The following is a 22658-nucleotide window of genomic DNA, read 5'->3' on the forward strand; positions in this document are numbered from 1 at the left end:
ACATGCATTTTATATTTTACATTTAACCCTTTGAAACCTGGAAAGACATATGTTTTTTTACTGATATCAGGAACCTTAAAAACTGCTTGACTCTGAGAAGAATGTGGAAAATAGGCAGATAGATAAATACTTTATTAAAAAAAAAATGCTTGTTTGTATTAGCAACCCCTCATCTTGTTTACAGAGCATTTATGCCAAAAAAATGTTGGTGTTTTTTGATCACCTGTCGCTGTGTTGCCAATTTTTTTAATGCATTTTTTGTGATCATCTGCTGCATTTCCAATGGCATCCATGACTGTTCATTGTGTTTTTAGTGGCATTTCTGTTCCATTTCTATCAGCGTTTTTGACACTAAATGCTGTTGTTTGTTTCTTTTCTAAAGGTTGGTGGTTTTTTTGCCACTCGTTTTAAAGAAAACATATCTTTAAAATTCTCATTTGAAAAAAACAAAAGAATTATCACTAAAAAAATGTAAGGGAAAAAATTGCAGGCCCAACAAATTTTAAAGAACAAAAAAATATTAAAGGAAAAAAATGCAGAGTTTTTACAAAAAATATAAGGAAGAAAGCTGCCAAAAATAATCAAAAGAAAAAAATGTATTTGTGGTCTGCAGAAACATGCAACATATATTCTGTCGTTTGGGTTGAACAGGCAGAGTGGCATTTTAAGACATCCTCTCTTTATGTTTCACCCTTCAGAATAAAAGACTACTTCCTGCCGCCCATTCCAAAGCCGCGGATCATCGGCATCGACCCGCTGCTCCTCAAGGTGACACTTTTCTTCTTTTTTCCGCTCTTTTTAATCCCTTCATTTCTCTCATTTCTCTCCTTTTTTTCTTCCCCCTTTTTTATTGCTCTGTTCTTTAATTTATCTTTTTGTATATTTTCTCTCTCCGTTTCTTTTCCTCCTGTTCCTCTTCGTCTCCGCTCCGCCCTCAGAAGGGGAACTTGGACGAAATCAACCATCACTTCAGTAACTTCCACAGCTACAGACCTCCGAGCTACACGGAAGAGGTTTGGGACCCGGTCAGCGCCAACGACGTCTACCTCACCACGCCGAAGGACTGCAGCGTCCCAGCCGACTCCACGGATGGCCAGAGGGACGCCTTGATGGTCTCGTGCGACCTGACGCCTGTGGGCGCCAGAAACCATCTTACAACCCAACACCCGACGTCGTATGTGCAGTCACCGTACTGCTCCCCGCCCGCCGACGCCTTCGCCCCGGTGTTGAACGTGCTGTCCTCTTGGCCACGGCCTGAGATCGTGTCTCTGCCAGGGACAGAGTACAGTGTGATGGGACATCTGGGCCGTCCAGACGCCGTCCCTGTTTCCATTTCCACCAGCCGGTCTCCGCAAGACTTCTACACCTGCGTCCAGCTCATGAACGAAAGCGGCGAGGTGCACCTGGTGCCGTGTCTGCCACCGCCGCCGTACTGCCATGATTTCCCGCCTCCCCCGAAGGTCGACTTGGAGGAGAAGAAGAAGAAGAAGCCCGCCGACTGCCAGGCAAGGAAAAACGTGATGAAAGAAGTCAGCGAGGCAGAGCGGAGCGAGGCGGCAGTCCCTTTGCTGCCTGTCGCCGTCGACAACAAAGGCTGAGCTGAAAAAAGCGACTCCTGCTGCACTTCAGAGAAGAATACGTTGACTTTCAAACAGGAAGTACACCTGCAGGACATCGGCCGCCAAAGAGCCTTTTTTTTTAGCTCGCAAACGTCCCAGCGCCACTTCGAAAACAAGTCAACAAACTGTTTTTGACGACCGAAAAAACTGCAATGCAAACTCCACCAAACACCGTTTGTGGCGTTGCGTTTGTTTGTAAAGTTCCTTTGGACCTCAACTCGTCTCTCTTTTTGGTAACTCTGCTCACCGAAGCTGCCGACGACGAAGCCAGAGCCAATTTCAGCTGAACAAATTCAAAATCGAGAGCAAAAAACAAAGCGGAATCACCACAAACCGTATTAATGGGTAATGAAGTCTTTTAGGGCCACACTGAAAAAAAAGATATTTTGAGACGTTGAAAATAAAGTCGTAATATTATAAGAAAAATGTAGTAATATTTCGAGGTAAAAAAAAGTAATATTATGAGTGTGAGCTGGTAATATTATGAGAATTTTTAAAAAATGATGACTTTTTTCTTGTAAACCTATGACTTTATTGTCATAATATTACAACTTTCTTTTCACAAAATATTCAGACTTTATTCTCAAAATTACGACTTTGTTCTCGTAATATTACAGGAATAAAGTTGTATTATTTTGAGAGAAAAAGTATGAGAAAGTATGAGAACCTTTTACTCAAAATATTATGAAATCTAACTTTTTTCTTTAGCGTGGCCCTAACCCTCCGTCATATTGAAGAGAGAACTGTTGAGATCGATTTGTCTCAATATTATTTGTATTTATTTGTGGCCTTCTGGAGAATCGCTGATACAAACAACCTCACCCTCGACACCAGCTACAAGTTTATTATGATTTTTGTATGATTGTGAAAACATTGAATTATATTGCTTTTCTACTATACGGCCACGTTAAAGAAAAAAAGGTAGATTTTGAGAATAGTCATAATATAACGAAAATTAAGTCGGAATTTTTGAGGAAAAAGTCGTATTATTTTGAAAAAAAAAATAATATTACAAGAATGAAGTCTTAATTTTATGAGAAAAAAGTTCAGAATTTTACGAGAATAATGACGTATTTTTCCGAGAGGTTATTATATTTCAGAACTAAACATATTGCCAGCAAACTATATATAAACTACGAAATATAATATATTGATGATGATGTCAGAGAGGCAAATTATTCATCATTTTTCTCTAAAAATTAAAACAATTTGCATAAAAATGCTGCTGAAGTTGCAGGCTTATTCCTTTGATTTGTTCTTTCTGCAAAAGTCTCCAGAATTCAGTATAAAAACAGTCACTGGAACTCTTTTCTGTTTTTGAAGTTTGACACATAATTTTGGGACAAATTGATATCCTCAGAGCACAGAGTCACAGAAATATAAATTCAGTATTAACACATTCAGGATTTCTTTCTCAGGAAAAATAAAAAAGCGATGTCAGACTTTACCTTTTATTATTTCACTCAGCATCCTCTTTCTTTCTTCTCTGTTTACATGCTGTAATACTCCAGATATTAGCCTTATCCCGTCGTATAGTTGGGATTTTACACAAGACCATAAGCTTCATTGCACATTCTTTAATTTTCCTCAGATATCGTCGCTTACACTCATATTCAGCACAAGCTCGTTCCATTAATCAAAAAGGCGATGGTGGGATATTTGATTATCCTGAACATGAAAGGAATATTAATCTGCATGTGAAAGACGCCGTGTTTCTCCCTGACTATGTCTCATTGTCTTTTCTCCCATCCCACCTTGTGTGGAGCCGTGGAAATGTGAAAATCCAATGATAATTTCTGTTTTTTAACAGTTTCTGACCATAATAAATTGTAATTTGGGCAATTTTTATTTTTGTGGCCCCATGGGTTTGGAAGGCATGTTTTATTTAAAAATAACCATAATGCCAAAAGTTTTAAAAAAGCACCCAAAACATTTTAAAGAAAAAGAAATTGCCCCAAAATAGAAAAAAAACACATCTTTCAAACCCCAAACAATTAAAAGAAAAAATCAGCAATTTTCTTGTGAAAATCACCCAAAATTTGTGAAGAGAAAAATCACCCAAAAAGCTTTAAATAAAAAAGAAAAAACCCTGCCAAGAGTTTTTTTTTCAGTACATCATTACAAATTTCAAAGAAAAACAATTGCCCAAAAAATTGCAAAAAGAAAAAGAAAATCACCCTTTATTTATTATGGAAAGGAAACATTTCCAGGTTAAGTCCAGAAAGTGTGGTTGATTTTTTTTGTTGATTATCCTTCAACGTGTTCACTCGTGCAGTTTTCTTTAAATGTCTGTCGCGTTGCTCTGAGGTGATAAATCGAACGATCTGAAGCTCTGCTGACCTCGATGCTCCTTAGAGCAGCTGGAAAACACTAAAGTATAAAACTGGTTATTGATCCAGCGTTGTTTCTGTTCGCTGTCATGCTGTTTGTGCCTTTTTTTTCACAGAGCAGAATTTGTTTCCCACACAGCCAAAAATGGTTAAACAGTAACGGACTCTTTACGTGTAAATGTGTGCACGTGTGTGCTGTGTTGACAAGTGCTGTACAAAAACCTGCACAGTGTTAGTTACATTTCCACCTTTTATTGTGACAAAACCACAAAACCCGCTCGTCTGACAGACGCACTTTGTATCTGACGCAATAAAAAGTGAAAAATCAGCTGAGATGTGTTGTTCATTTATTACGCAACTCTGTGGAAACGTTAGGGGGAACATTACGAAGAGCAGAAGAAGAAATGTTTATTTTGCATTTTTATTAACACTTTCTTTTACCTTAACCCTTTTCAAAAATCGTGGAAAAATGCGGTGGTAAAAAAAAATGTTCCACAAATTGCAAGAAATTAGTAGATTTAGAAAATTATTTTAAAAAATAATTTAAAAATATTTAGGGAAAAAAGAAAAAAGATTTCTTTTCTTTTTCTCACACTAATTTTCAGGTAACTTTCTTGCTTTTTTCTACTAATTTCTTGCTTTAAACTGTTTTTCGTTTCTATTTCTTTCTTTTCTTGTGTCTTTGATTTTTTGTCTATTGTTTCTCAATGCCTTTTTCACGTGTTTTTGAAAGAAATCTAGCCTTTGTTTTGGTTTCAAAGGGTCAAAAATAGTAAAAAACTCATCAAAATAAAACAAAAAAACATGCATATCTAGTGACTGGATGTGGCGTTAAAATGTTGTTTTTCTGATGTGGAAACACTCAAACCTCTGTGTGTGTGTGTGTGTGTGTGTGTGTGTGTGTGTGTGTGTGTGTGTGTGTGTGGGTGTGTGTGTGTGTGTGTGTGTGTGTGTGTGTGTGTGTGTGTGTGTGTGTGTGTGTTTGTGTGTGTGTGTGTGTGTGTGTGTGTGAGACCGTGTGACTTCAATGAGTGGCTCTCTGAGGTTATAAATAGAGTCGATTGTCAGCTGACTTCAGATAAACACGAGCAGTGTTTAAGGAGGAGAAAGACAGAAAGAAAGAAGATAAAGGAAGAATTAAGGAAATAATGAGAAAAAAAATTAGATATATATATATATTTACATTTATATATTTAACATCTTCACAGGCACATCAAAATATTACTATAAAAATCTGCACTCTCTCCTTTGTGAGTTTAAAAAAATCATTCAATAAAATATGTGCAAACTAAATTTTCTTCCTCAGCTGTGCAAAAAATATAGAAAGGAAAGAAGGACAAGAGAAAAAGTAAAAGAAGTAAGAAAGTACTCGGTTGGTGCAGTAACAGTACTTGTTAATGCAGTAACAGTACTGAATGACTGCAGTAAAAGTGCACAGTTACTGCAGTAAAAGTTTTCAGTTGCTACAGTAAAAGTATTCAGTTAGAAAAGCACTGTTAGGCCAGTAGAAGTACTCAGTTAGGTCAGTAAAAGTACTCAGGTCAGTAAAAGTGCTCATTTTGTGCAGTTAAAATGTGCAGGTCAGTAAAATGAATGTTAGTTGAGTAAAAGTATATAGTTAGTGCAGTCAGAGTACGCGGTGCAGTTACAGTGTGCAATTAATGCAGTAAGTGTACTCAGTTACTGCTGCACTTTTACCGTAGTACCTGAATGCTTTTACTGTAGTAAAAATACTCAGTTACTGAAGTAACAGTACTGGGGGGGTGGTGGTGTCGGGTGTCGGGGTCTCTGCAGGCCTGAGGGGGCAGAACTCTGTCAGTGTCACTCTGAGCACCGTCAGCTTCAGACCACCTCCTGCAGACCCACTGTGACGGCCGAGGTGAGAACACACACACACACACACACACACACACACACACACACACACACACACACACACACACACACACACACACACACAGATTTGGTGTTTTATGTTCAGTTTTTAAATATTTTTTTGACTTTCTGTCTTTTGATCGTTGTTCAGTTGTGTGACACTCAGAGCTGTGAGGCCTTTCAGAGCTCTGAGGCAGCTGTCACACTGCTAAAAATACACCAGCCTCATATCTCACACACACACACACACACACACACACACACACACACACACACACACACACACACACCGTACATACACATTAACAGCAACATCATGTCAAAAACACAATTTTTATTGAGGTTTCAACAGTCGCAAAACTGAGAGTACACATTTGAGGTACTTTTACTTTATTTGAGTCTTTTCTTTTTATGCTGTTCTGTACTTCTACTTCTTTACATTTATCTGAGAGCTTTTGTTACATTATAAATTATAATTTTTACACGCAAAACACATCTGACCTTTACTTCTAAAAAACCCAACAGTTTATAAAGTAGTGTGAAACCTGTGGAGATAGATTTGTGTCAATATTATTTGTAAATAAATCAAGTCTGTGTAAATGTGTAAATCTGTGTGTTATCCGTAAAGATAAAATACTTTCCATAACTACCAAAAATTAAAGATTTGTAAACTGAAAAAAATATATTTTGCATGTATAGAACAAATCTGCAAATACACAAAAAGTCTACAAATGAAAAAAAAACGTGAAAATTCATTTACAAATATATGAAAAACATTTACAACTTGTTTTATTTTTAAATTTGTGTATTTTTTAATCTGTTTTTTGAGTGTACAATTCTTTTTTGTATTTATAATTTTTTTTATATTTACAGATTACACATTTACAGCCTTTTGTGTTCACACAAACAATCTCGAGACAAACCTCCATACATTTCAGGCTTTTACCAACTACAATTAATTTAAACTACAAAATGTTTTTAAGGGCATCATGTGCCTCACTTCTTTTTATAAAGTAGTGATCATCTTCAGACCCTGGAGGTTCACGAGGTTCCTCTCTTTGAGTGTGATTCAGAGAACAGTGGCAGCTTCTTTTATTGCAACATTAGGTCATACATTCCTGTTTGTTCTCACACACAAACCAGCTCTTCTGTCCCGTCTTTCGGTTCTAGTTTCTCGCTGAATGTTCTGCGTAATATCTGTAATTTGGTCCATTGTTTGCTTTAATGTTCCTTGTATATATTCTTCATAAACAACAGGCAGCTCTTGCAGTATGAATCTATTATTCAGCACATAATGAAGAACCCTGTTTAACTTTGCTCTCATGTTCTGCTGTAGAACCATTTGTTTGGTTTCTAACCTAAAGTTTTTCCACTACATTTTGCTTCACTCTCTTGAAAAGGGTTTGTCTTGAAGGGCTGAGGATCTACCCATAAACATGTGCTTCTGAAGAACATATTTCTTTGGGTTCTTTCTAAGATGAAAGTTTTCATTCAAAGCCATTTTTTATTCAAAGACCCTTTTATTTTGAAAGAAAGGGTTCCAAAAGGGTTCTTTGTCAGACTAGGGGAAGAGCAAGTTTCATCCAAAGAAGCCTTTTTTGGAGAAAGAGTCCTTTAAAGATTCTTTGTAGGGGTTCCAGTAAGAACTTATTTGATCCAATCCCTTTTTAAAAACGGGTTCTTCAAAGGTTCTTTGTAAGACTTAAGAGTTCCATTAAGGACCCTTTTCATCAAAGAACCCATTTTTGAAAAAAGGTTATTTAAGATTCTTTGTAAGACTTAGAGTGACATGAAGAACCATTTTCATCAAAAGAACCCCTTTTTGAAAAAGGCCCCTCAGAGTCTCCTTAAGTTTCAATTAAGAACCCTTTTCACTTAAAGACCTGTTTCTGAAAAAAGGGTCCTCCAAAGGCTCTTTGAAAGAATAAGGAACCCTTTTCATTGAAAAAAATCCCCCTTTTTTAAAGAAGGTTTCATCAGTAATCATTTTTTCATTCAAAGCAACATTTATTAAAGAAAGGGTTCTTTGTTAGACTAAGCGTTCCATTACGAATCATTATTAACCAAAGAACTTTTTTTTTTCTTTGGAAGAAAGCGTTCTTCAGTTCTTCTTTGTGAGACTAATGGTACTATTAAGAAACATTAACCAAAGAACCCCTTTTTTAAAGACAATGTTCTTCACTGGTACTTTGTGAGACGAATGGTCCTATCAAGAAACCTAACTAGAACTACACTGGGTTCTTCAGCTTGTCCCATTAGTGAACCTTTGTTTGGTTCTACCTCGAACCGTTTCAGAAGGTTCTACCTAGAACCCAACAATGAAGCATCATATCCAAATTGTCTGTGAAAGGTTCTGTCCTGATCCCCCAATAAAAGGTTCTAAAGAGATCTATTTTATTAAGAAAACAGTTTTGAATGGAACCCTTAGTCTTACAGGGAACCAGTGACGAACATTTTCTTCCAACAAAAAGGGTTCGTTGGTTAAGCACCTTTATAACAGCATGCATTGAATAACTACAAAGTTAACTTCAGTTAAGTGTTTTTTATCAATGGTAGGAGGGATCCTGGTTGCCATGGCGTCGACCAATGAGAGCGGGGAGCATGGCGATCAGACGGTTCCTGATGGAGAGGAGGAGGACAGGAGCGTCCAAGAGATCCAGTCTCATTACCTCCGCTGTCCGTCACCCAGGTAGGAGAACACCTGAAGACACAAAACACCAGACTGCTGCTTAGCCTCACGTAAACTCTTGGATTCAGTCCCACAAACACACGAAACACATGAAACACGTCAGAATCAGCTCTATGTCTCCACAACGTTTCGCTTCCCAATATTACTCTTAACCACTGATACTTTTTTTTTTCATTTAAATTTTCTATTGATTTTCTTTAATAAGACATTCTTTACAAAAAGACGTGGCTTATAAAACATTAAACAGAACAAACAGAACAAAACAACACAAACAAGGACAGTCTGCAGCTACACAAACACTTCGTACATGTGCCCATACACTCAGGCATTCAGGGCTTTTTTTAATGTTTTTCCAATACCTTAAAACCAATCTTGCTGCAGTAATGAAACTATTTACTAATAGCTGAACGCTCTAGAGACATCCGGTGGCAAACATGTCCTATCCCAGAACAGACACAACAGAGGGGAGTGTGGGAATGGCCGCCTCACCCATTCACCGAGTTTTCTGTCGTGTATCCAGCCCACTGTAAACAGCTTTGATGGAGTTAAATAATATCTGTGTATAATTTTGTAATGTGTAAATGTATTTCTAATATCTCTTGTGGCCCACCCACTATTAGAGATTATATCCTGCCATGTCGCCTGTTGTCCTAAGTCCCTTTGCCAAATAAACCTCAAACTTTCACAGTGATTTCTTGGTATATTTCTAATGCTTTTATGGAACAATGAAGCTCTGTGTGTTACGGCTGGTAAGTCAAGAGCTTCTGCATCATACTGGATTCCTCTAAACCCTTGTTAGATTTGAACAGGCTCCCTATACTGCTCCGTAACTGGAGATATTTCCAGAATTATCCCTTCCTCTGCAAATCAAACTGGTCAGCTAACTCCTGATATGTTTTAAATGAGTCTTCTCCATACAAATCATTAACCACACACATGCCGCTCTCCTGCCAGTTACTCAAACTAAAATCGTTTCCCTGGCCGTATTTGGGGATTATTCCATATAGAAGAGTACACTTGCCTACATTGAGATGTACCACACCCACGAGGAGTGCTGAAGTATGGGGTTTATTTCTCCGTGTGTTTGTGTAGCCTGTGATGGGTGAGAAAGGGGCCGTCATAGATTTCTCTATTTTTGTCCAATCCAGGTGAGAATCATGTTGTGTCTAATGTTAAACTAATTAAATGTGTATTTTCACATTAGCGAGTGTCAAACTGCTGTTTTTCCCAGGAGCACGCAGCTTATTAAAGCTGATCCTTGGCCTTTTCCCATTCCGTTATTGTCTCGGATGATTTGATTATTTTGTTGAAATATCCTATGATTATATTTAGTGGCAACATCATTGATACGTTATTAAATTGAGGAGCTATCACCATCTTAATGTTTTTTTTTTTTGCCTCACATAGTGAGATTAATTATTTTCCACCTTTCTGGATTGTTCTTTATATCCTGAAGTAATGGTAACATGTTCATTTTAACAATATTCTCTAAATTTGCACATAATTTTCAAAACCCAAATACTTCCTGCCCTCTGGGATCCACTTGAACTGGAAAGTAGACACATCTGATGCAAAACATGTTCTAGAGACAGGCATAGTCTCTGACTTATGCCAATTAATTTAAAATCCTAGAAATGTCCTAATATCTGAAAATGTCCCTCAGCCTCCTGTTTTTTTGTAAAAGTGGACCCGAGATGAAGCAGGTGGCTGCTCTAAACTGACCCTTTTTAGGCTGTTCTAGTCAGTTCTGGTGAACTTGTCTCGTCTGTCCTCCAGTTTCTCGATGGCGTCAGAGTCCAGGTTCTCCATGATTTCCGGCTCGGACGCTGCGAGCATCTTCATGGAGCCCATCCACCTCTCGTCCGCCATCGCCGCCAAGAAGATCATCAGCGAGGGTGAGACAGGTTTGTGTGACACTTGCGTCCTGAGCAGACGGCTGAAAATAACCCGGCAATGAGCAGCTCAGTGTAAGGTGCCGACTGCAAGAAGATGACAAGAAAATGACCTGATTGTTTGTTTTTTAGAAGAAAAGAAAAGTATTTTCGCAAAAAAGAGAAATTTCTCAAATATAATAATAATTTAAGCTGCAAGCAGCGATGAAAGGGCCCTTACACCCCCACGTGTGTTGGGGTGTGTAAGCGGTCGTTGATGACGGTGAAAGTGGGATAATGCACGCAGAGAGTTTGGACCCTGGAGTGAGCTTTTCCACATGGTGTAGTACTTTAAAATTTAAATTAGGTGGCAGTGGAGGGGACACAAATTCCATGTCATCCTGGTGAATATCATTTGTTGACCAAACCATGTAAATATTATGTAAATCCAATGCCAAGTATATTGAAAATAATTCATCTTTTGTGTGTGTGTATTTTTTTTAATCTAAAAACATAGTGGCAACATGACAAAACCCTGGTTTTTAAAGGGTTAAAATTGTGAAAATTAATAAATATTTGATCTTTATGATTAGGACTGATGTTGGTTAAAATAATAAACCCAATGAACGGAGAAAATCATATTACTGTAGGATTGTTTTAAGCTTGATTTTGTGCGCAGAGTTACAGTCTGATGGCGTTAAATTTGGGAAATAAAGCGAATCCTTCATGTTCAAAGGATTTTAAATTCTGAATAAATTGGAGGAGTGAACTCAGATCACATCAGGCTCATCTTTCACTCCTCATCCAGATGCGGCATTAAACATTTCCACGTCCACTAACGTGGTCGAGGCTCTTCAGTCTCCGTCTCGTCCCCTCAGCTCATTATGGGCCCCGTGTCGTTTGCGGAGGAGCGGGGCCGCGCTGATTGAGGGAATTAGCTGGCAGCTGCGGCGCTCCGACATTACGATGCATTAGTGACGCCTTTAATGGATGATCCATGTTTCATGTGCAGCCGCGGCAGCAGCTCTCTGCATTAATGACCCTCCTGCTCTGACGTGCAGCTTCGCCCAAAGAGATCAAATATACGTGTGTTTTAACCCTTTGAGACCTGGATTCAGACGCCTCTCACATGTTTAAACCTTTCAAATCTGTGCAAAAATATTTAACTCTCTTCGAAAACATGGGAAAATGCAAGAAATTGGTATAAAGTGAAAAGAAAAGAGTGGAAAAATATAAAAGGACTGACAGAATTATTTTAAAAATGTTTTAAAAATATATTTTGTTTTATTTTTTAAAAAAGGAAAAATATCCAGTAACTATATTTATAACTGTTAAAATTAAAAATATGTTACAAAAAATCTGATATAAATTTTTAAATGTTTACACTTATTTCATGTCTGTTTCTTGTTTGTTTTTGTATTTTACTTTCCTCTTTTTTGTTAATTTTCATAACATTTTCATGTTAATTATATATTTTTATTAGTTTGTGTCTAAATTTTTGGGTCATTTCTTGTTATGTTGCTCATTGCTATCCTCTCATGTTTTTTAACTGATGGGTTTGTCTGTGTGTGTGTGTGTGTGTTAGTATTATTAATCATTTCATTGAATTTTTTTCTTCATTGATAATATACAGGGGGTTTGAGGTGTTTTTTTTCAAATGTTTTTTTTCATAATTTTGAGGGTTTTCTTTCTTTTTTGTTTTCCTTTTTGGGTTTTTTTTTTAAAAATTTTTTCTTTTTACTAAATTTGAGATTTGGGGATGGGTTTTTAAACAAAAACGTTTTTATGTTTTTTTAAAACTAAATATACTTTCTTTGGCATTTTTTGTTTGCATTTGATACTTTTATTTTTAATACTAGTAGTAAATAGTATATTTTCCTGATCATACTTTCTTTTAATTATTCTCAACACAGGACTTTGACTTGTAACTGAGCATTTTTACTGTGTGGTATTAGTACTTTTACTGTGATCTGGATACCATATTCTTGAGCTTTAACTCTTTATAATTCACTACTAGAAACTAAAAGCAACCAGTAAACCCAGTAAAGACGAGTATCTTAATGGGTTTTTGCCTCCTCAGAGCTGCCGCCTCGCAGCGTGCGGGCCGAGTCCGTCCCGGAGTCCATGCTGGAGACCGCTGAGCAGCTGATGGTGGAAGACCTGTACAACCGAGTCAGGGACATGATTGATGACCGCAGCCCTTACAACACCCCCTGTGTGCTGGACATCCAGAGGGCCATGGTGCAGGACCGCCTGGAGGCCCCCGTCAACCCCGTGGACGAGGTGTGGCCCAACATCTTTGTCGCCGAGAAGTGAGTCCAACCAGACAATGTCCACCAAATGTCAACTACTACTACTAACTACTCCATTTGGACTTGTTGATAAAGTGATTTCATTTTAGTGGTCATAGGTCAAAGGTCAAGGTCATTGTGCTCTTAAGGCCTGTCTTATTCTTGTGTTAATATAATATAATATAATATAATATAATATAATATAATATAATATAATATAATATAATATAATATAATATAATATAATATAATATAATATAATATAATATAATATAATATAATATAATAACAGGCATCATGTTCAGAAAATGTGTTTTACGCCCTCTGGCGGCCACAGTTGGTAACTGCAACCAACATTAACGTTTATTAATGCCAAGATATATTCAACTGCATTATATAATATAATATAATATAATATAATATAATATAATATAATATAATATAATATAATATAATATAATATAATATAATATAATATAATATAATATAATATAATATAATACAATATAATTTAATATAATAAAATATAATACAAGGTTTCCGCCTCCGAAAAACAGGCATCATGTTCAGAAAATGTGTTTTTACGCCCTCTGGTGGCTGCAATCAATAACTACAACCAACGTTAATGTCAATTAATGATTTAATATAATATAATATAATATAATATAATAACAGGCATCATGTTCAGAAAATGTGTTTTTACGCCCTCTGGTGGCTGCAATCAATAACTACAACCAACGTTAATGTCAATTAATGATATAATATAATATAATATAATATAATATAATATAATATAATATAATAACAGGCATCATGTTCAGAAAATGTGTTTTTACGCCCTCTGGCGGCCACAGTTGGTAACTGCAACCAACATTAACGTTTATTAATGCCAAGATATATTCAACTGCATTATATAATATAATATAATATAATATAATATAATATAATATAATACAATATAATTTAATATAATATAATATAATACAATATAATATAATATAATACGAGGTTTCCGCCTCCGAAAAACAGGCATCATGTTCAGAAAATGTGTTTTTACGCCCTCTGGTGGCTGCAATCAATAACTACAACCAACGTTAATGTCAATTAATGATATAATATAATATATTCTAATATAATATAATATAATATAATATAATAACAGGCATCATGTTCAGAAAATGTGTTTTACGCCCTCTGGTGGCTGCAGTCAATAACTACAACCAACGTTAATGTCAATTAATGATTTAATATAATATAATATAATATAATATAATATAATATAATATAATATAATATAATATAATATAATATAATATAATATAATATATAATAACAGGCATCATGTTCAGAAAATTTGTTTTTACGCCCTCTGGTGGCCACAGTTGGTAACTACAACCAACATTAACGTTTATTAATGTCAAGATATATTCAACTGCATTATATAATATAATATAATATAATATAATATAATATAATATAATATAATATAATATAATACGAGGTTTCCATTCGAAAAACAGGCATCATGTTCAGAAAATGTGTTTTATGCCATCTGGTGGCTGCAATCAATAACTACAACCAACTTTAATGTCAATTAATGATTTAATATAATATAATATAATATAATATAATATAATATAATATAATATAATATAATATAATATAATATAATATAATATAATATAATATAATATAATAACAGGCATCATGTTCAGAAAATGTGTTTTACGCCCTCTGGCGGCCACAGTTGGTAACTGCAACCAACATTAACGTTTATTAATGTCAAGATATATTCAACTGCATAATATAATATAATATAATATAATATAATATAATATAATATAATATAATATAATATAATATAATATAATATAATATAATATAATATAATATAATATAATATAATTTAATGTAATGTAATATAATATAATATAATATAATATAATATAATATAATATAATAAGAGGTTTCATCTCCGAAAAACAGGCATCATGTTCAGAAAATGTGTTTTACGCCCTCTGGTGGCTGCAATCAATAACTACAACCAACGTTAATGTCAATTAATGATTTAATATAATATAATATAATATAATATAATATAATATAATATAATATAATATAATATAATAACAGGCATCATGTTCAGAAAATGTGTTTTTACGCCCTCTGGTGGCTGCAATCAATAACTACAACCAACGTTAATGTCAATTAATGATATAATATAATATAATATAATATAATATAATATAATATAATATAATATAATATAATATAATATAATATAATATAATATAATAACAGGCATCATGTTCAGAAAATTTATTTTTACGCCCTCTGGCGGCCACAGTTGGTAACTACAACCAACATTAACGTTTATTAATGTCAAGATATATTCAACTGAATTATATAATATAATATAATATAATATAATATAATATAATATAATATAATATAATACGAGGTTTCCGCCTCACAAAACAGGCATCATGTACAGAAAACGTGTTTTTACGCCCTCTGGCGGCCGCAGTCAGAATCTACAACTCGCATAGTGTAAAGTTAGAGGAAATACAGATAGGTAAGATTTCCTGTTAAAAACCTACAAAATAAAAATAATCTTAAAAGAAGTAGAAGGAGGGTAGTATTTCACCCAAATCATTTCATGTATAGAATGAATATGTTTTCTGAAATAATAATAAAGCTAGTTATATACTTTCCATAAGTTGAGATTTTGAAAAAAATAGTAATATAATGATTCTCATTAGTACATTTCTAAATCAATGTACTATTATAACTATAAAGTCCTTGATTATATTTGGAATCAAATCAAAGAATAACAGTCTATATTTATATCTGGCAGAAATAATAACAATAATAAATAATGTGAAGGATGAAACCGGAAGTGCTGACGTTCATGCTGGTTGTAGTTTCTGAGGGCGGAAACACGCTTTAATCAACCGGAAGCTGCTGCATCATGTTGATAAAGTACAACTTTGCTGAGGCTGCAACGAGCTAGATTACCGACTGATTTCACTTAAATATTATTAAAATTAACGAAAGAAACTGATCAGAGCTGACTTTAAAGTCTGCCGGCTAAACTCGGCGCTCATGTCCCTCGAGTCTCCTGATTAGCTTAAAACATTAGCCGAAGTTAAACCTTCTTCTGATGAGGGAAACTGGGAGAACAAAACGTCGTCTGTGGAGGTAAGTTGGCTTTTGTCAAACTTTGACACCACCACCATAAAGTTAGGCAACACGCTAAATTAATACTGTCAGTAAAACATTTAAATATATTTAATTAAACTCCCGTCTTTTACGAGCATTTTATTTTGTAGGATGTAACAGGAAGTGTTACCTATCTGTATTTCCTCTAACTTGACATTGATGTTAGTTGTAGTTTCTGACTGCGGCCGCCAGAGGGCGTAAAGACACACTTTCTGAACATGATGCCTTTAATTATATTATATTATTAATTGACATTAATGCTGGTTGTAGTTTCTGACTGCGGCCGTAAGAGGGCGTAAAAACACACTTTCTGAACATGATGCATGTTATATTATATTATATTATATTATATTATATTATATTATATTATATTACATTATATTATATTATATTATATTATATTATATTATATTACATTATATTATCAATTCACGTTAATGTTGTCATTCTTGTTAACGTGACATCCTAAGAACACCTTAAGTGATTTTCCTAAAATTTGGCACAAACGTCCACTTGAACTCTAGGAACAATTAGAACATGTTTATGGCTGTTACTCAAGAATCCATACACTAATTTGACAAAAATTCACACAAATGTCTCATAGGATAAAATATTGACATTAAATACCCCAAGGGTCAAAGGTCAACTTAAGTATGACACCAAAATGTTCTGCAAAAATTAATTTCTGTGCTTTACTCAGCGTCATATCTCTAGTAATTCTTGTTTCTGTGTTTCAGATCGGTTGCGGTCAACAAGGCTCGCTTGAAGCGAATGGGCATCACTCACATCCTCAACACGGCCCACGGCACCGGCGTCTACACGAGCGAGTCCTTCTACGCCGGCATGAACATCCAGTACATGGGCATCGAGGTGGATGACTTCCCCGACGCCGACATCTCTGTGCACTTCCGGCCCACCGCCGAGTTCTTGGACGAGGCTCTGCTGACACACAAAGGTGAGAGACGGTTTGTTTGTGTCTTTGTCTCCGTTTATTTCTTTTTTCTTGTCATGAGCAGCAGTGGAGGAAGACCAGACCCTTTAAGTGAGTAAAAGTACTAAGACCTCACTGTGAAAATACTGTGTTACAAGTAAAAGTCCTGCTTTTAAAATATTACTTAAGTAAAACTAAGTTGAGTATAATCAGGAACATGTACTCAAAATATTCAAAGTAAAAGTACCAAATGCATAACAATAATAAAATCCAAACAAAACAATACAAAACTTTTTTTCATTGAAAAAACACCCCAAAATCTCAAAATTATTGAAAACAAAAGCAGAAAAAAAGAGACTCTTCAAAACTCACAATTTAAAAAAAAAAAAGCAAGATTTATATGGTTATTAAAACAGGCGGCTGATTGATTAAACAATAAAAACAACATTAAAAAAAACACCCCCAAAACTATATACTATCCAAAAAATGGGAAAAAAGAACTAAAAAATAGAAACAAAAAATTAGAATCTCAAAATTTAAAAAAACCTTAAAAGTTTATCAAAACAACTAATTTACCATCAATCAACTGATTAATCAATCAACTAATTGTTGCAGCTGAGTTTGTTTTAAGTGTTTAGTTACTTAATGAATTACAACACATCATATTTTATAACCTCCTATTTATGTTTATTAAAAGAGTGAGTTACATTCCAGCACTAACCATGATGATAAAATGGGTAATCTTTTTTCTTTTCTTTTTTTATATTTCTTGGGAGTTTTTCCTCCGCAGCTCACGTGGATTTTTATTTTCTGATTTATTTTATTGTTACTTAACAGGGAAAAAACAGTGCATGCATTTCAGCAGAAATAGCCAGAAGCAGTTTTGATGTGAGTATTTGTGAGCGGACGTCGCAGTGAAAGATCCCAGATAGAAAACCCGGGACGTCTCCTCGCTTATACAACCTCTGAGTTTCTGAGAAGAGCACAGAGAACATCTGTGTTCACGTAACAGTCGCTCTGTTGACTGCAGCTGATTCACAGCATGTGGCCCCAAGACGTCGTCTCCTTGCGTAATGAAGTTGTTTGTGCGCCGTCAGATGTTCAAAATACTTTCACTATTTCCAGAAATGGTCATATTTAATTAATTCCTACACGTAAACACCAATGATATCTGATTTCTGATATAATAACATTAACTTCACATATTTTATTTATTTTTATATTTTATTATAATGTCAATTTTCAACTTCTGTAGGGAGTTTTTATAATATTTTACAATAAATCCCGTGAAACCTTAGCACCCTTTATTTGACTTTATTCAAAAACCTGGGGAGAAGGCAATGAGCAACTTAACAAGACATAGCCCAAAAATTAGCAAAGCAAAAAAGTAAAAAGGGAATTTTTAAAAATTACCTGAAAAATAGCAAGAAAAAACACATGCGAGAAAATGACCTAAACAGTGCCTAAATTACAAAATATATATTTTAATATAATATCTAAAAATATTGGTATATATTCATATTTTTATTTTACTATATTTTTAATGATCAAAATAATGAAAGTTATTATAATTATTGTTGTTATTATTATTATTATTATTATTATTATTTGTATAGCACCTTCCATATTTAAAATGCAGCTCAAAGTGAGTGAGAGTGCTAAAAATTAAGACCTAACAATAATTTAAGTAAAATGTATTAAAATCAAAATAAAAATTTAAAAAATTATAAAATAAAATAAAATAAAATAAAATAAAATAAAATGAAATAAAATAATAACATGAAATCAATATTCATTACATGGATACCGTAACTCTCCAGTCCACAGGTGGAAAACAAATAAAGTGCTCTATAATTCTGTTTTATATATATATATATATATATATATATATATATATATATATATATGATATCTGTTAATGTGTTTGAGTGGAAATCAAATCTAAATTTTGTTCATGCTTGGTTTTCCTGCAGGAAAGGCTCTTGTGGTTTCCATGATGGGCATCAGCCGGTCCGCAGTCCTGGTGGCGTCCTACCTGATGATCTTCCATCACATGACCATTATGGAGGCCCTGACCGCCATAAGGAAAAAGCGTGCCATCAACCCCAACGAGGGCTTCCTGAAGCAGCTGCGAAATCTCAACGAGAACCTGATGGAGGAGCGCGACGATGACGACGAGACGCTCAGCCAGTGCTCCGTCATCGACGCACGCACGCGCGCTCGTATCTTCGGGGAGGGCGGGGATGATGACGATGACGACACCGACAAAGAGGAGGAACAGAGTATGATCGAGGTGAAAGCGCAGTCCATCATGATGGAGGAGGAGGAGGACGGGGAGAGCGTGATGAGTAGCGTTGCCTCCTCTGCAGCCGCGGCGGCGCTCAGGAGCGGATTGATCGGAGCGCAGAATGGGCCGGACAACCAGGGATCGACCCACGGAGAGAGCGTTCTACCTGAGCAGGAGGGCGGAGAGGATGGCGACGACGAGGACGGCCTTGATAGCATGATCCGCGAGTGGCAGCGTAGGAACGAGAAATACCAGAACGACGACTGGTGGGAGGCGCAGCTGAACAGCGACGGCGAGGATGGGGAGTCTCTCGCCGGGGGGCGTCCAAAAAAAGAAGGCGTAGACGGCGATGTGGAGAGCGTCACCAGCGAGGACGTTCGAGCTGTGAAAGAGCGGCTGAAGCGTCGCGGCAGGCGTCCGCCCTCAGACGCCATGTCCACCTCCAGCTGCACAAGTTACTCCGATCTTTGGAAGCAGCGGCTGCGCGAGATTGAGGAACAAGCCGCTGCTCGCTACCGCAAGAAGGAAGACGATGAAGGCAGCGAGAGCACGGCGACGGAAGGCGGAGAAGGAGGGAAGAAGAAGATAGATGAGGAGGTGGAGAGCATCCTGTCCGACACCAGCTCCATGTACCAGTTCTGCCAGAAGAACAAGGAGAAGATGTCGCCATTGGAGCGCTGGCGAATCAAGAGGATCCAGTTCGGCTGGAATAAGAAAGATCGAGAGGACGGCGAAAAAAGCTCTGTCGGAGATGGCGACGGAGACGGCGAGGGTGAGGCCAAGACACCGTCCTTCCAAGACGTCAATCTGACGGCATACCAGGCGTGGAAGCTCAGGCAGCAGAAGCGTCTCGGGGAGGAGAACACGGACGAGATTTTGGAGATGAGTCGCAGCGAGGACTCTGCAACGGTCAAACGGCGGCAAAGGCGCGAGGAGATCCTGGAGCGCTCAAAGAAGACATTAGAGGAGAGTCAGTCCATGTGCGGCTGGGAGAGCGAGAGCTGCGTCAGCGGAGGCACGATTCCTCTCTCCGCCTTCTGGGCTGGAGCCGGAGTCACGGGCCCGCCGAGCGTCGCCAATGATGACAATATGTCCATGCTCAGCGGCAGGTCGTCGGTCATATCGTCGGTGTCGCAGCCTCGCGGCACAAGATCTGTCAACCCCGTGACTCCAGTTCCTCCAATCCTCCCGGTTCCAACTGTCCAAGGCCCCGGAGGTGAACCGATGGTCAATCTGGCGAGCATCCAGAACTGGATCGCCAACGTCGTCACTGAAACAATCAAACAGAAGCAAAGTGAGATGACCCTGCCTCCTCCGTCACGTGCCGGGTCGGAGTTCAGCTTTGGGGGCGCTGCAAGCGTGATTTCAGGCCGGGGTGTGGACGATGACAAAGCGTCCTTGTTGAGCGGCGCCTCCTACTCCAGCATGCTGTCGCAGGGTCGAGGCAGAGCGGCGTCAGTCCTCTCAGGCGGCGGGTCAAGTGGTGTCTCCGGTATGACTGGAAGAGGCTCCGCCCTTGGTTCTAGCCATGGCTCCACCCTCGGCTCCACCCTCGGCTCCACCCTCGGCACTAAGAAAAACAAAATCACCACAACCAGCGTGCCGCTTTTCAGCCTCTTCCAGGACCAGGTGGACATGGGCAAACTGGACGCAATGGACAAAGAGATCAAGTCCGAGATGCGGGATAAGATGGCCACCTACGAGAAGAAGAAGATCCTGGAAGACAACAAGCGCAGCACCCTCTACAAGAAGAAGAAACCGAAGGAGGATGAAGACGAGGAGGAGGAGAGGAAGAGGAAAGAGGAGGAGTTTCTTGAGGAGGCGAAGAAAAAGGAAAAACCGGCAAGGACCTTCGGACTCTCTGGGTGCCTGAATCTCAACCCGGCGCTGGAGAAAGACAAGAACACCAGCGTTGACGACTGGCTGATGAGCGTCCGGCCTCCTCCCAGGAAACCGCCGTCTGGAGCAGACGAAGATCCGTACGACGATCTGGACGCGTCCGCCTCCGAATTCGACTTCTCGAGCCGCAGGGCGTCCTACACTGATGGCGAAGACGAGGAAATGTATGGCGTCACCTCCAGATACAGATCAAGGTTACATGATGATATATCAGGTGAAGATGGCGAATATTCCCGGTTCACTCAGTCACACAGCCGTGCTGCACGGGTGTACGGAGCTTATGATGACAGCGATGAGGTCACGGAGAGCTACCACGACCTCTCCACGAAGAGGAAGTTCGCTCATCATTTAAGACAGGAAAGCAGCGAGACGGAAGGGCGGAGGAGTCGGAGGGAGGAGGCCGCCAACAGCGACGACGTGGAGGACGAGGTCACTTCCTTTCTCGCCCAAACCAGGCAGAGGATCAGAGCTCGGGCCGCCGCCACCGGCGAGTACGAGGACGACGAGGTGCTCGCAGCGTGGCGAGCGCAGCAGGAGGCGAAATCACAAAACAAAAGTGAATGTTAGAAAAAGTTTTGGAGTTTAAAGCAACACTTCGTAGACAAAGAATGAAACAATATCATGAAAACACCTAAAATCTACTGTGATTACTGTAAAATTAGGTCTCACTTTTATTCTGACGACTTTATTTGGAGGAAACGCCAGAATAATATGCACTTTGTCTTCTCATCATGCATCAAAACTTTTTAGAAATGAATATTTAGAGCCTAATAAAACTAATTTATTCCAAAATTAAGGTTTTGGTTGCACCGTACTGAATGTAGAACTGATTGTAAAACACATTAACGTATTTTCATGGGAGATAACTCCTGAAAACTTATCTAATCACATTTTTACTGTTACGAAATTTTATTATTGCAATAAATGTTGAGAGAAATGATGACCTGGGGGTCCTTCGATTTCATTAATTGGGATCGCTGCATGAAAACAAACCACTCAAAATCACAACAATACATCACAGCTATAAAAAAACAATAGAAAAGGTAAGGATGATAATGACAGTAATATTACAATTTAGGTATGATCTCTATACTATTACTTACCAAATATAAATTGTAATGCAGAACTTTTTTTCCATTCACTCATATATTTATTTATAAAATTTTGGTTGTAAATTTGATCAAATAAGCACAAATGAGCACTTCTTTTCCAGGATAAAAAACTTAAAACTTTTGTTTTTGAGGTGTTGTTTTGCTATTTTGTTTGTTCATAGTTTCTACACAGGCGTGCCTTGGGATGGTCATGGTAATAATGTTGTTTCTTATTTTATTTTTTACAATTTTGAGTTTTGGTGTGTTTTTACTTTTGAATATTTCAAAATAATTTTGAGTTTTTTGTGGTGCCAAAAAAAATAATTAAACAGCATCGTTCCTTCACAGGTGTGCCTGGGATGATCATGGTAAGAACTGCAAGTTCACTGGGTGTTTTATTTCTCTTTCTTTCTTTTTTTTTGTATAATTTTGATTATACTTAATTGATTTTATTTTCACAGGGTGGTATTAATACTTTTACTTCAGTTAAGGGTCTGAATACTTCTTCCAGCACTTTTTACGCTGATATTTCCTTGTCTGAATGTGAGCCGAA

The 22658-nt window shown here is 37.3% G+C and overlaps 2 protein-coding genes across 4 annotated transcripts in view; both read left to right on the top strand.

Annotated features, from left to right (window-relative positions):
- The window catches only part of crfa4 (cytokine receptor family, class I receptor 4), a 46600-nt gene extending 42323 nt beyond the window's left edge, over positions 1 to 4277 (top strand). The window contains exons 11-12 of the mRNA XM_088074672.1: positions 699 to 768; positions 939 to 4277. Coding sequence (XP_087930798.1) covers positions 699 to 768; positions 939 to 1598 — 730 coding nt within the window. The 3' untranslated portion in view covers positions 1599 to 4277. The remainder of the gene's footprint in view (positions 1 to 698; positions 769 to 938) is intronic.
- A 1478-nt stretch (positions 4278 to 5755) lies between these two features.
- Positions 5756 to 21957, top strand: styxl2 (serine/threonine/tyrosine interacting like 2). 3 transcript variants are annotated; one of them, XM_088074635.1, is made up of 6 exons: positions 5756 to 5828; positions 8381 to 8513; positions 10290 to 10417; positions 12465 to 12696; positions 16635 to 16852; positions 18802 to 21957. In XM_088074635.1, exons 2-6 carry the CDS (start codon positions 8398 to 8400, stop codon positions 21579 to 21581), a joined length of 3474 nt encoding a protein of 1157 aa, XP_087930761.1. In that variant the 5' UTR covers positions 5756 to 5828; positions 8381 to 8397; the 3' UTR covers positions 21582 to 21957. The 3 variants fall into 3 exon arrangements, with proteins under 3 accessions (XP_087930761.1, XP_087930760.1, XP_087930762.1); XM_088074634.1 differs by lacking the exon at positions 5756 to 5828 and having other exon boundaries at positions 8374 to 8513; positions 10290 to 10408; XM_088074636.1 differs by lacking the exons at positions 5756 to 5828; positions 8381 to 8513; positions 10290 to 10417; positions 12465 to 12696 and adding an exon at positions 15610 to 15876.
- The last annotated feature ends 701 nt before the right edge of the window (positions 21958 to 22658 follow it).

The sequence above is a fragment of the Plectropomus leopardus genome, chromosome 24 (assembly GCF_026936395.1).
Source record: "Plectropomus leopardus strain MGB_pleo_1.0 chromosome 24, ASM2693639v1, whole genome shotgun sequence".
Taxonomy (NCBI): domain Eukaryota; kingdom Metazoa; phylum Chordata; class Actinopteri; order Perciformes; family Serranidae; genus Plectropomus; species Plectropomus leopardus.